Genomic DNA, 14,062 nt, shown 5'->3' on the forward strand with positions numbered 1-14,062 from the left:
AGAAGTCAGAGCGAAGGAACATCGTAGCTGGACCCAAAGAGGAGAGGTTTCCAAATCTGGAATAGCAGAGCACGCGTGGCATAATGGACACAATATCCATTGGTCAGAAGCCAAGATTCTGCACAAGGAACAGGACTGGCGGAAGAGGAAGTTCGTGGAGGCAGTTTTCATTTCACAGAATCAGGGGATCTTCAGCCAGCCAAGCGTCGATGTACCCAACATCTGGAAGCCTCTACTCTCAGGACAGTGTAGGATCTAGAGAGAGGCGTGTCCTCCCCCCAACTCTTTTCACGGATGACTTTCCTTTCCACATCGCTGCACACATCTAGTATATAAGCCTATAGAATAGTAGTTTGCTGTCAGTTTACACTTGATAACGGTTGGAGATACTTACCAACCGAAACGTCGTGTTACATTAAATAAATAAGACAATGCAAGTTCGACAAGATGTTTTCAGGAATTTGCTGAACAATGTCTGCTTGTCGAATGAATACTCGTATACTGGAGCGACACTAATCGTCATTTATTGCAAGAAACACATATGCGCAGCGACTTCAATCTTAATATATGGGCTGTTATCCTGGGAGATCATATTGTTAGACCTTTTTTTTATTAATATAAACCTTAATGCTGAAAATTACTTGGAACTTCTGCAGGATTCCATCAATCTGATAACTGAACTAAACTACTAGACCAAAATGATGTTTCAACAAGATAGGGCATCACCAAATTATGTTGCTTGCTTATCTTCGTAATTTTTTGAACGATGTATTTCCTGGACGATGGATTGGCCGGAGAGGTACCGTAGAATGGCCTGCTAGATTTCCCGATCTTATTCCTTTGGATTTTTTTAAATTTAAAAACCAAAGTCTTTGCCACAAAGCCTGACGATCTTCGAAATAGAATTGTTAACGAATGTCAGTTAGTAACGCCCGAAATGTGCGCAGACGTTTTTAACAATAACTGTATTTCGTTTAAAATAAGTTTTCATTTATGTTATTTATTTATGATTCCTCATCATCACATTGGCTTGATAAGATTTCAAGATCATCCTACATAACAAGTTCAAACAATCAAAAACCATTCATCATCGCAAAATTTAGCAATAAAAGGAAACTAAAGACTAACTTCTTTAGAAAAAATAGTTATCAATTGAAACCAATGTGAAAATAATTCAATTAATCAATATTAAACACAAAACGGTTCACAAAAAATAACAGTATCCTCTCTGGGTTTTAATATTTATATATTTTTTTGCATTATCAATTAAAAAAAAGTTACAACGATGATTTTGCATTTCCTGGTTCATTGAATGACGATTTTCGGCTAGTATCGATAAAGTATTTTAAACTCCTATCAGGATCGATTACTTATCTTCACAATATACATATCTTCACAATATCTTTTTGAGGAAAGTGCAATTCGCATCATAGTTATATTATACTGACCTATGCAGTTTTAAAGTTAAAAGAGTTAAAAATCTTTTTTTTTACAAAGTTACAACGCCTTATCCCCATTAAAAGTGAATTGAATTCAAAACGATGGTTATCAAATATTCTCTTTTTGCAAACGTCTAATTGACGCGAGTGAAAATAAGAACATCGTGCAGAGTGACCAATCAGAGCGAGATACACTTTTGACTAACAGCGCCCAGGTGGCTACTCTGCGAACCCATTTATCGTTCAATTTTGCATACACGCTACCTGATTTGGGAAGCGCGGAGATCAGTCTCCTTGGCTCTGCTGAATGAATTTGCAGTTTTTAGGACGCTTGTAAACAAGATTTTGTATTACGTAATACAGCACATTTAATCTTTAATAAATTACAGGTTTTTCGTTTAAAATAAGGTTTATTATTTTATCCACATCACTTGACCCCTATTCCCATTTAAAACAATTGACATGGAGGCTCTGAGGGTCGAGAGGATGATGTCAGAGAAACGCAATTGTGTCAATAAATGTCCCTCTCAATATTAAATTTGACGTGTTCCGCCCTTTTTGGCTGACCAATTGATTTTTCAAGATTGTTAGGGTGGACTGTTTTAACTCTGTATTATTATGTAATACGAGGTCATATCACAAAAAAATGCACAAGAAAGTTTAATTATGTAGAGTAATAAGTAACCATGCAGTAAAATAGAAAAGCCATTCTGTTTTTTGTGACTGGACGTTTTATTATGCGAGTTTTACTTACAATCCGTACGCGCTGTTGATGGTTAAGGACGTAATGTGGCTGGGAGGTTCGCCGTTGTTCCACGGAGTCAAACACACAAGTTGCGCTTGGAAACCGGGAGGTTTTTTCTGGGGTCCGCTTTTAACTTTCACCGATCCTTCCTTAAAATTCACGAAATTGTTGGGTTGGGTTATATTCAATATGTAACAAACCGTTATATACCTTTTTATTGTCGAAATCTAGCATGTCGATTTTGTTGCCGGAGCCGGCACTACCCGGTCCGGAAAATTGACAATCCGGAGATATTTCGTCCTCCATTATCTCATACACTATGGGGATTTCAAGCACCATAACCTAAAACATCATTACAACCAAAACCAGTTTAGTTACACGCACTATAGGGTGCGCTTCTAACCTCATCACAGCATTCCACTTTCTTGTAACTAAACAATATCACGTGACTGGAAGCGCCCGCGACGCACAACTTCCTCGACTCCGGACATAAGGAGATCAAATGTACGGCGAACGGATCCTCCTCACTTTCCGTCGATCTACTCTTCGGCTTCTCGAACACCTTGGACGTTTTCAGCTTGTAGAGTACTTGTAAAGTGCCCGCGCTCGCGTCCCAGAACCTTATACTGCCATCCGCGTGACTAGAAACCGTCTTAGATTAATAAATTCTTATCTTGGAGTAATCGAGTACAGCTTACCCGGTCAAGATCACTTCCGGGTAGCTACAGCCCTGCGCGGACCACGTGCCACCGTTGACCGGCCAATCCATGTCGCTCAGTGCGTTCTGGTGACGTTTCGAGGCCACGCCCCCCGCCCTACCAACCGAATAAAAGGCAGGAATAAGATCCGCAGGACAGTCGGCCAAGTAAGTCACGCACGTCACTGGCGACTCGTGGATATCCATCGGATAAGGGTTCTCTATGCACGGATAACCGGGTGTTTGCAGGTCCATCACCACCAAGTCGTTTTGCAGCAGGGCGATTATCGCTAATGGTTCTTGCATATCTAGAAGGAACCAATCGAATTTTTCAATGCGTCCAAGGCACGAACTTAATACATATATCTGGACTGCTAATGCATATGGCCACGATACACAAAAATGACCACTGCCTGGTGGCCGCCATGTTTATAGTGGTTGTGTCCTTTTGATGTTGGTCACTCCGAACATTTTTAGTGTTGCCAACAAAAAATTTATTGAATAACTGTAATGAAGTTGACGACGCTAACATTTGACGTGTGAGTATAGCGGATTGCCTAGTTAAATGAATTGGTTAAGTAAATACAAGCAAAATTTTAAATGAAGATCACCATTTTCAAGGTAATAGGATTTATAAGATTTAAGTTTAAGTTTAGATTTATAAGATGCAAGATTATCAGAATAATAAAACAAATATTTCAAAGTGCATGCATCTATTCCAAGTTGATTGAAATTTTGTCTCATTTTAGGTGAGGATTACTTGCATAAATTTTATCGAAATTCGTAAAGAAGTACAAGAAAAATCACAGATCTTTCGCAACTCTTACCTATATGTAACTTCCTACTTTTGTAAACATAACCTCTCAAAAACTTTAATTGTTTTGTTTCCTTACAATTGGCACAACTAAGAAGATTCATCTAACAATCTAATCAACGCAATCAGTAACTCCTTTGAGAACAGCTGTCCCGTAAAACAGAAGGCTATCCGAAGGGACGTGCCTTGGTGGAACGAAGAACTCGGACGTTTGAAACGAGAGGTCAGGAAACTGTTTAACAAAGCAAAAATTACTGGAGACTGGGCGCACTACAAAACAGCCCTCACCGTGTACAACAAAGAACTTAGAAAATCAAAAAGGAAATCATGGAGGCAGTTCTGCGAGGGAATAGATGTATTAGCCCCGGCACAACGTCTGCAAAAAATCCTTTCAAAAAATCATTCGAACGGAATTGGTCTACTAAAAAAGCCAAGCGGTGAATACTGTAACGATCAAAAAGAAAGCCTAGAGGTACTTCTTCAGACTCACTTCCCGGGATCGCAGATTATTGAAGATAACCAGAACCAGTCAAACCTCCAAAACGAAGGGCTCCAAAACCCAAACGGGAGAAGTAAAAGGCTGGCAAGCAAAATCCTCACAACTAACAGAATCAAATGGACAATCGAAAGCTTTAAGCCCTACAAATCTCCAGGCAAAGATGGAATTTTCCCAGCTCTGCTACAAAGAGGCTATGAGATACTAAAAGTACACCTACAAAAAATCTTTAAAGCCAGCCTCATTTTAGGACACGTACCACTAGCTTGGAGAGAGGCTAATGTAATATTCATACCAAAAACGGGGCGTCGTCCTGAAAACGAAGCAAAATCATATCGCCCGATTAGTCTAACCTCCTTTCTTCTAAAAACAATGAAGAAAGCAATCGACCAATACATAAGAAGCGTAACTCTTTCTAGAACACCGCTCCACCCTAGACAATTTGCCTACCAAGCAGGCAAATCTACAAAAAAGTGCACTGCACTGCCTCGTAAGAGACATAGAAAAGTCAAACGACTGCAAAGAAATTGCTCTTACTGCATTCATTGACATAGAGGGAGCATTCGACAATACCTCACACCTGTCCATAAGAAAAGCCTTGCAAGACTGGGGGGTGGAGGCCCCCATCGTAAAGTGGACAGGATCAATGCTCAAGCACCGCTCCATCACAGCAGAAATAAATGGAGCGACAGCAACAGTAACCACAGTAAAAGGATGTCCCCAAGGAGGGGTTCTGTCACCTCTACTGTGGACATTAGTAGTAAACAAAATTCTTAACATATTAAGTAGATCCGGATTCACAGTTCTAGGCTACGCAGATGACCTGGTAGTAATAGTTAGGGGCAAGCACGAGGGCGTAATATCGAATCGAATGCAAAGCGCCCTAAATACTATACAAAACTGGGGCGAAACTGAAGGATTATCTTTAAATCCTAGAAAAACAATTTTAGTGCCGTTTACCAGAAAAAGGAAGCTAGAACTCAGAGCACCTATATTAAACGGAACTCAGCTAACATTTTCTAACGAGGTGAAATACCTGGGGGTTACCTTGGACCACAAACTAACTTGGAACAATCATCTAGACAAGACCATTTCCAAAGCCATAGTGGCAATCTGGACATGCCGCAAACTCGTTGGCAAGACATGGGGGCTAAAACCGAAAATGGTATACTGGATCTACCAAACAGTCATTAAGCCCATCATCACATTCGCTGGTATGGTGGCCGAAGTCCAAACAAATAACCGCACAGACCAAATTAAACAAAGTCCAAAGGCTGATATGTCTAGGAATAACCGGTGCAATGTCTACTTGTCCTACCACAGCCTTAGAGACACTGCTAAACATGCCTCCACTTCACATAAGCGTGAAAAAAGAAGCAATTAACAGTGCTTACAGGCTTTTCCAAACCGGCAAATTCAAGCCTGGGGATTTAAGTGGTCACCTGCGCATCCTCGAAGAAATTAAACTGGGAAATGCCAGCAAACCACGTGACCACATAACGGCCATGCTGGATCTAGAAATTCCATTCGAAGTGATCATAGATGATCGCCAATCATGGGAGAAAAAAGAAGTACCAAAAGCCGACAATACATCGCTATGGTACACAGACGGTTCCAAACTAACAGAAGGAGCAGGACTGGGCGTGTCAGGCCCTAATATTAAGATCTCAAAGTCACTGGGCAAATACCCTAACATCTTTCAAGCTGAAGTGCTTGCCATAGACATATGCGCAGAAGAGTGCATCAACCAAGGCCTCCAAAGAAAACACATATTTATACTATCAGACAGCCAAGCTGCTCTAAAGGCCCTGAAAGCTTTTAAATGTGATTCAAAGCTAGTCTGGGAGTGCAAACAAACCCTAAAGCGCCTTACAACAAAGAATCAAGTAACACTAATGTGGCTACCTGGCCACCGGGGTATAGAGGGGAATGAAGAAGCCGATCGCCTTGCAAAAAAGGGGCTCAAACACCATACTATGGTCCAGAGCCATACTGTGGTTTAATGAAGACCCACATCACCGAAGACCTAAACAGGTGGGAAAAGGAACAATTGCTGTCGCACTGGAGAAGAGCACCAGGACTAAGACAGGCAAAAAAGTTTATAACCACTTCTAGAAAAAGAGCTGAACAGCTCCTAGACATGAACAGATCAGACATCAGAACAGCAGTCGGACTCCTAACCGGTCATTGCTCAGTGAAATATCACCTAAAGGCAATAGGTATAACAGAGTACGACCAATGTAGATTCTGCAGCAATGCCACAGAAACAGCAGAACATCTGCTCTGTGAATGCCTGACCCAACTCTGCAAGAGGCTCAAGTACCTGGAAGGGGTACAACCAACACCTCAAGAAGTGGGACAACTACCTCCCAAAAATATAGCTTTGTACGGCAGAAGTCTAAGACTTTTTGAGACAAACTAAGACAAGTAGAGTTATGCACAAAATATCTCACAGGTAGCAGTGCTGAGCGGCGGATCAGCCGACACGACTCCCTTCTCAATCTACAATCTACATTGGCACAACTAAAATTTGTCAGAGTGACCAACATCGAAAGGACACAATCACGAAGAATGGCGGCCCCCTAGTAGTGATCATTTACTTTTCATTGAATTGGCAATCCAGGTATATTTATTAAGTTCGTGGTCCAAAACGTGTTTGGACTACTCGTGAGATGGCTTCCGCATGATGGCGTCTCATTTCTCTATTGTACTTACCGCTTACATAAGGTGATTCACAAACAGTAATAAAATCGACAACGTTATGCTCCATTTCTAAGACCGTGGTGGTTTTGTTATGTACAACGGTAATACTGGGCGTTCTACATGCTTGGTCGTAGGGCATCCCGCCGGAAAATATCACAAATGCCTCCCTAAAGCAACGATAAACGAATAAATATATACTTAAAAGGAGATACTACATACCCCGTCTTACTAGTTTTCCACTCGACTTTGTTTATTGATTTACATTGCTCGGGTTTGCCGTCCTTGTTCAATTTGGCTACAAAATGACGAAATCCAACCGGAGTTAGTTAAAGCGAGATCGAAATACTTACCATGTGGTTGTGAAATATGAACGAACTTCTGACTGTTCCTGATGTTCCAGGTGGTCAAGGTGCCATCTGTGTGCGAGCACATAAACTGCTTACCCTCGTAGTGCCACGCGATCGACCTTAGTTCGGCCGATTGCCACCTCATGTCCGAACATTTATTTCTCAGGTCCCATAAAACTATTTGGCCACTCTCATAACCTATTAGTAACTGAAATGAGGTTTTATATTATGCCGTATTTACCCTTGAGGTGATTAAGGGAGGCTTACCTTACTAGGATCTAAAGGATTATCACTCAAGTGAACTATCGCCCCGGGATGAGTCTTCCTGGTCCTAAAAGTCTTCATGAAAAAAAAATTATATTCACTAAAGCTTCACTTACAGTTCAATCGTTTTATTCCAATTAATTATATACCCGGAGAGGGAGAAACTCTCAATTTGCACAACATGGACGTTTCCCTTCTCCGTTCCTACGTACAACCACTTGGACTGCAACGGTAAATGCATACAAGTAATCCTAAAAGCAATGAATTAATAAGAAAATTTTGAATAAAATTAACTTCACATCACAGCTTACTTTTCTTTTTGAAACTTTAAGCTCTGCACGATTTGGGGCAGTTTCTGTTTGAAACTCCACAAGTGCAGAGTGTCGTCGGCCGTACACGAGATCAAAGATCCGTCATTGACTAGGAACTGGAGGTGCAGTACGGCCGCCGATCCTGGTGGACCATCCATGTCGTGGCGCACATGTACATCCACCCCCGGCTGACCCAAACTATCGATATTCGTTAAGGAAATTGATAAATTTTAAATTATAATGGCAAACGTTCCAAGATGAACTGCATATAGGGTTGATCTAATATCACTTTTTTTCCTCAAAGCCTTATCTCGTCAAATTCATATAATATGTTTACCGCGGCTGTTTACAAGCCCATCGAGTAAAGAAAACGATTGCCGTCATCGTTAAGATCAAACCCGGACCGCAAGGGGACGGCGGGAGGGAGAGTCTATAAAATATGAGTCGACGTGTCTCATGAATAGTTAAGTGGCGAATTTGCGGAGAGGTGAGCCGCAAACCACTCGAAAGGTTCAAAAGGGCGTCTCGAAACGACGGAAGAGAGAAGGACCCTTTTTTTGGAGGACGGGGGGCGTGTGTTGTGTCCCTTCTTTTGATACCGATACACGATAATACCCTTTACAAAGTCCGGCTGAAGAGAAATGGGGCTTACCTAAGGAGCGGAAGGATTTAGGCGAAAGTTTGGGTCAACAAAAGTGGTTTTATGCTGAAACGCGTATTATATTAAGGCAGTAATATTAACCTGTTTTTTGGTGCCACTGGGTCAATGTCATCATTGATCATCGTTAAGTTTAAGGGATTTTTAAATTATGTTTTAGGTTATAAGAAGTCGTTGAATATGATATATATATTATCTCTATTATCGTAATTTAAACAGGCAAAGTTCTAATAGAATTTTCAAACAATTCAAGATTTGGCGGCAATATGTACGACGACACGCAACCATCAACACACCGCACCGGTGGAAAATATTATGGGGAATATCTAATTGCACTTTTGAAAATTCTTCTAACTTTGTACCTACAAACTAAAAAAAGGCAGATTCACACTTTGCGGTAGGCGAATCTTAACTTTTAGCCTATAATATTTCTCCTGACTACAGTAAACCGGCTCGCTCACTACGTTAAAGATAAGATCCAGACTAATGCTTTTATTCGATGTTTTCCCTTCACGCAAAATGAAGACAGTGTGAACTCCAGCTTTAAAATAGGTGTCCAAAACAAGGATCTTTTTATGGTCCATTACCACCGTTAAATTCTCCACCGGCAGCTAATAAAACCTTAACTCCCAAACCTGTCTCAAATCAGCTCAATATGCTTCAAATTGTTTCAGATAAAGATGCGATAGCTACATCTAAGTTATTTGGGCAAGAAAATGTCAGCTTCAAACTTATGGAGAAGGCCAACGATGATGATGGACTGCATAATATGGACCCGATGACTCCTCCAGTAGTGCGACTATCCCAAAAATCTGATGCGGAAAATGGACGGTACCTGTTGGCTAAACTGAGAGACCCCACCATCTTAAAAACTCTTAGGCTCTACTTGGCATACCTCTATGACCAGCCTACCAACGTCTGTCTCGAAGGCCACACCAAGACCAGTGTCAAGCTAATGCTAGCTTCGGAGGGCCTACCTACTAACATAGATTCCCTCCGACGCTTGTATATCCGTTTCCACGACGTCTATGGAATTGGTGCAGCCGAAGTGGAAAAAGACCTCTCCGATTTTAGATCCTTCTTTTCTTCAGAAAAAATTTTAAGGCTTCAAAAAATACGAGAAAGTCAATCTAATTATTTTTCCAGTGGTTCCTCATCTAGGAACAAAAATTTTTAAATAACGTGACGCGACCAGATGTCAAGCACCCTCTGATAAATCGGATGATAGCAAGATTAGCGTATTTCTTCTTAACATTCAGTCCTTAAGACACAAAACTAATGAAGTATTTCTTTTATTAGAAGAGCTAAATTTTCCAGAAATAGTTGCTATAACCGAACACTGGCTAAACATTGATGAACCTGTTTTTGTTCAGAATTACACTACAATAGCAAGATTTAATAGAACTAATTTATCTCATGGGGGCACTATGATTATGTCTATAAACAACGATTTTTCACCGACAACTAAGTTTGATAACTTTTTATCAGAAAAAGTATTTGAATTTTCCATAGTTTACCATAATACATACGACCTCTATATTATTTGTGTATATAGAACACCTGACGCTGACTTACAGACTTTCCTTCAAAAACTATACTAAGCTTGCTAGAATCCTTGCCCTTAAAAGGTAAATTAATTTTGTGTGGCGACCATAATATTGATTTGTCCAGTGTGTGTGCTGCTCAAGAATCTCTTCACTCTATTTTCGTCATTGGGTATAGTAATGCATATTAACTTTGAAAGTTAATATGGAATAATAAGGAAAGTTAAACTTTCCTACCAGAATAACTAGAAATAGTTCTAGTACCATCGACTATGTCGTGTCATCTTTTGCTCCTGAACTCGTAGCTTGTACGGTTTTTAATTCCGGATTCTCTGATCATGAAGCTGCACTAACTAAATTTTCCATAAATTCTAAAGGCAAAAACACGTTACGTAAATTAGGCCGTGTTTTTGGCAAAAATAATTTCTTACAATTCAAGAACTTATGCCAAACGGCTGATTGGGATTTCCTTTCTGACGATATAGATAGTGAATTTTCTAGTTTTATAAAGTCTTTATCAAGTATTGCAGATAAATCGTTTCCTCTTAGACCTATCAAAGTTAAACATCATAAGCCATGGACCACTAAAGGCTTACGTGTTTCTGCAAAAAACATGCGCTCATTATCACACCTGAAAAAATTTACAGACAGCGTATTTTTTCATAACTATGTCAAGCTTTATAGAAAAATGTACCATAAGACTATAAAAGCTGCAAAAGATATTTATTATAATAAAAGGATGATCGAATCAAGTAATGTTGCCAAAGAAACATGGTCTATTGTAAATTAATTAAGAAATAAGACTTCTTCATCTAGCACTATCCCTACTTCACCTGAGGACCTTAATCCCTACTTTGTTAATGTAGCTAAAAATCTAATGGCTACCATAACACCATCTCACGATCCTCGTTCATATCTCCCAAATGAAAATTTACACAGCTTCTTTTTTACTCCCATTGTATCAACAGAGCTTCAAACTACAATTAATGAAAAAAAAAACAAATCATCTGGTACAGATGGGCTCACTCTCAAAATGTTTTCCAATCTGCCAAATTGCACCTTAATCCATCTAACAAACTTAATTAACAAGTCATTCCAAAATGGAGTCTTTCCTACCTGCCTTAAGACTGCAATAATTATTCCTTTGCATAAGGGAGGAGATAAACAACAAGCTTCAAACTATCGCCCAATCGCACTCCTTCCCACTTTATCAAAGATCATTGAACGATTGGTTAAAAAAAGGCTCTTATCGTTTCTGTTTAAATATAAAATTCTTACTCCTCACCAATTTGGATTCTTAAGTGCACAAATTTTCTCTCTTTAATAGTGTTTACACCAGTATAAATAATAATCATTCAACAGCAACAATTTTTTGTGATTTCTCCAAGGCTTTTGATTGTGTAAACCATAACATCTTAATTGACAAATTGAATCACTATGGGTTCAGAGGAACGTCCCTTGAGTGGTTTAAATCGTATATCAGTTACAGAAATCAGCTTGTAAAGATTGATACGACGAAGTCTTCTTGCAAACCAATAGAATGTGGGGTACCTCAAGGTTCAGTCCTGGGCCCTATTTTGTTTCTGATTTTTATAAATTTAAATTCAAAACAAATTTATTTATCATGAAGGTAAATAAATAATCATATACAAAATTGTAGCATAATAATATACATATGTTGTACAACCTACCAAATACATGATAAATAGGACCATGCCTCGATTATAGAGAACCGTTTACACAGGTTCATTATAAGATAGAACCTGTGTGGCATAGCCCTTCAAAAACCTTAAAAGTAAAAAGTAAAAAAAAAAAAGATTTTCTTAATTAATCGAGACATGTATGCGTTGAGTATCATATTTAAGTATTTAAGTAAGGCGAAGCAGGCGGGGGTTCTGGATATGCAGGAAAGGTAAATTAATTAATATTTATAACAATAATAAGTAGGCAGCAATAGAAGATCGAGCGGCTCAGCTCTTTTAATTTTTATTGTAGATTAAGTATTGTTTTTTTTGAGAATCAAGCAGTTTATTACGAATATATTTTTTAAATGCAGTAAACGGAAAACTTTTGCAATTAGCCGGAAGTCTATTCCAAAGTTGAGAGGCGACAAAAACAAAAGATTTTTGAAAATTTGCTGTTCTATGTTGTGGTATTCTAAATAAATTTATAAATCTAGTGTTATGCTCATGAAGAAAATTTGTAAAATTGTTAGCTAAATATAATGGCTCCCTAGTTTTTATAACTTTATACACAAAGGAATACATGTGATATTTTCTACGATTTTTCATATTTAGAATTAAGTTATTGTTTAAATAAGGAGAAATGTGACTTCTAAATGGAATTTTGTAGGAAAAACGCATACAACAATTCTGAAGTTTTTGTATTGAGTAAGCGGAGTCTTCAGTCAATGAATCCGAATATACCACATCACAATAATCAAATAAGGATAAAACAAGCGTGTTACATAAAAAATATTTAGTTTTAGGAGGTAAATGATTTTTTAAGCCGTAAAGTTTTCTTAAGCGCATGTATGCAATTTTGAGCTTATTCTTTATATGTGTTTGAAATGAAATACCGCTATCAATGTATACTCCTAAGTTTTTGACCTCTCGTACTACTGGTAGCTGCTCATTACGAATTTTTGCATTTAAAGTTGTTGCTGCATTAAGGGCGTTCTTTCCACCACCCAGAAAAATTATACATGATTTAGACGAATTTAATTTCAAATTATGGTCGCAGGAAAAGTTATCTATATTTTCTAAATCTTTATTAAATTGTTCTTCTATTATAGGTAGAGTTTCACGTGAAAATGAAGTATACAGCTGGGAATCGTCAGCATATTGTTGTAACATTGAGTACTTTATGCAGGATTTCATATCTGCAACATACAATGAAAAAAGCAACGGCCCCAAAATAGAACCCTGGGGAACACCGGTAGATACAGGATAATAACTTGATTTTTCAGTTGTAGAAGCCTTGTTGATTACTACGCAATTCACTCTATTATTAAGATATGACTTAAAGAAATCAATTGCGTTATTCGAAAAACCAAAATAATAAAGCTTTGCTAATAACATTTCGTGGTTTAAAGTATCGAAAGCTCTACTAAAATCCAATAATCCAAGACATGTTATTTCCTTTTTTTCCTCATTTATCCTACAGTTATTAAGAAGGTGTACTAGACTCGTGGTAGTGCTAAAGTTCTTTCTAAAACCCGATTGGCAGTCCGGGATGATATTGTAAAAATCGATAAAGCTGCATATTTGTTGGTGCACAAACCTTTCTAAAATTTAGAAACCAGAGGCAGTATACTAATGGGTCTGAGGTCTTTAAACCCTTTTGGATCAGCCACCTTTGATCTAGAGGTTTCAAAATAGCTTTTTTCCAAATTGTAGGATGAAAGTTTTGTAATAAGCAGCTATTTAAAATATTTAATAATGGTTTTGCAAGATATGGTAGGCACATTTCTAGATCTTTTAAGCCTATGGAGTCTTCACCTATTGCGTTACAGTGTATTGTTTTAATGATTTTAATTAATGTTGGCTCATCCAATTGTGTAAAATTTAGGTAAGACCTTGTGTTAAAATACCTATTAGCTTTATAAAAATTAAGTTTTTCATTTGAAGTTGTATCAGCTGTAGTATTTAAACCTGAAAAATAGTTCCTAAGAGCAGTTGCATTTAAAAACTTGTCTGGTAAGCCAGAATTCCTCTTACAGCCAAGGTTAAATTTTCTTGCAGCATTCCAAAATTCTCTTCCATGCTTTTGTGACTTTGTGTTGAAATAGGTGATTTTTTCCCTCGCAACAGCATGCTTAGTGAAATTCCTTAATTGCCTATAGTACTGGAGGTGTGCTTCAGTTTTTTGTTTCAAATATCTACGATGAGCCTTATCTCTTTCTTTCATAAGAAATTTAATATTATTTGTAATCCACGGCGTAAACGGTTTTTCTTTTACCTTTTTGGATAATAGCGGAGCATGTTTATTTATTAAAAATAATATATTCCTATTAAATATGTCAATCTTTTTATCTATATCTTG

General features: G+C 38.2%; 1 protein-coding gene across 6 annotated transcripts in view; it reads right to left on the bottom strand.

Moving 5' to 3' along the window:
* The window catches only part of LOC126741535 (syntaxin-binding protein 5), a 66,072-nt gene that overhangs the window by 37,859 nt on the left and 14,151 nt on the right, over nt 1-14,062 (bottom strand). For all 6 annotated transcript variants that reach the window (XM_050447992.1, XM_050447989.1, XM_050447993.1 and 3 more), the window contains exons 2-11: nt 7,817-8,014; nt 7,622-7,756; nt 7,509-7,572; nt 7,245-7,449; nt 7,114-7,189; nt 6,907-7,061; nt 2,883-3,189; nt 2,588-2,825; nt 2,395-2,526; nt 2,194-2,333 (exon numbers count right to left, since the gene is read on the bottom strand). In XM_050447992.1, the coding sequence (XP_050303949.1) occupies nt 2,194-2,333; nt 2,395-2,526; nt 2,588-2,825; nt 2,883-3,189; nt 6,907-7,061; nt 7,114-7,189; nt 7,245-7,449; nt 7,509-7,572; nt 7,622-7,756; nt 7,817-7,974 (1,610 nt within the window). In that variant the 5' untranslated portion in view covers nt 7,975-8,014. The remainder of the gene's footprint in view (nt 1-2,193; nt 2,334-2,394; nt 2,527-2,587; nt 2,826-2,882; nt 3,190-6,906; nt 7,062-7,113; nt 7,190-7,244; nt 7,450-7,508; nt 7,573-7,621; nt 7,757-7,816; nt 8,015-14,062) is intronic.

This window comes from Anthonomus grandis, chromosome 10 (genome assembly GCF_022605725.1).
Source record: "Anthonomus grandis grandis chromosome 10, icAntGran1.3, whole genome shotgun sequence".
NCBI classification, from domain to species: domain Eukaryota; kingdom Metazoa; phylum Arthropoda; class Insecta; order Coleoptera; family Curculionidae; genus Anthonomus; species Anthonomus grandis.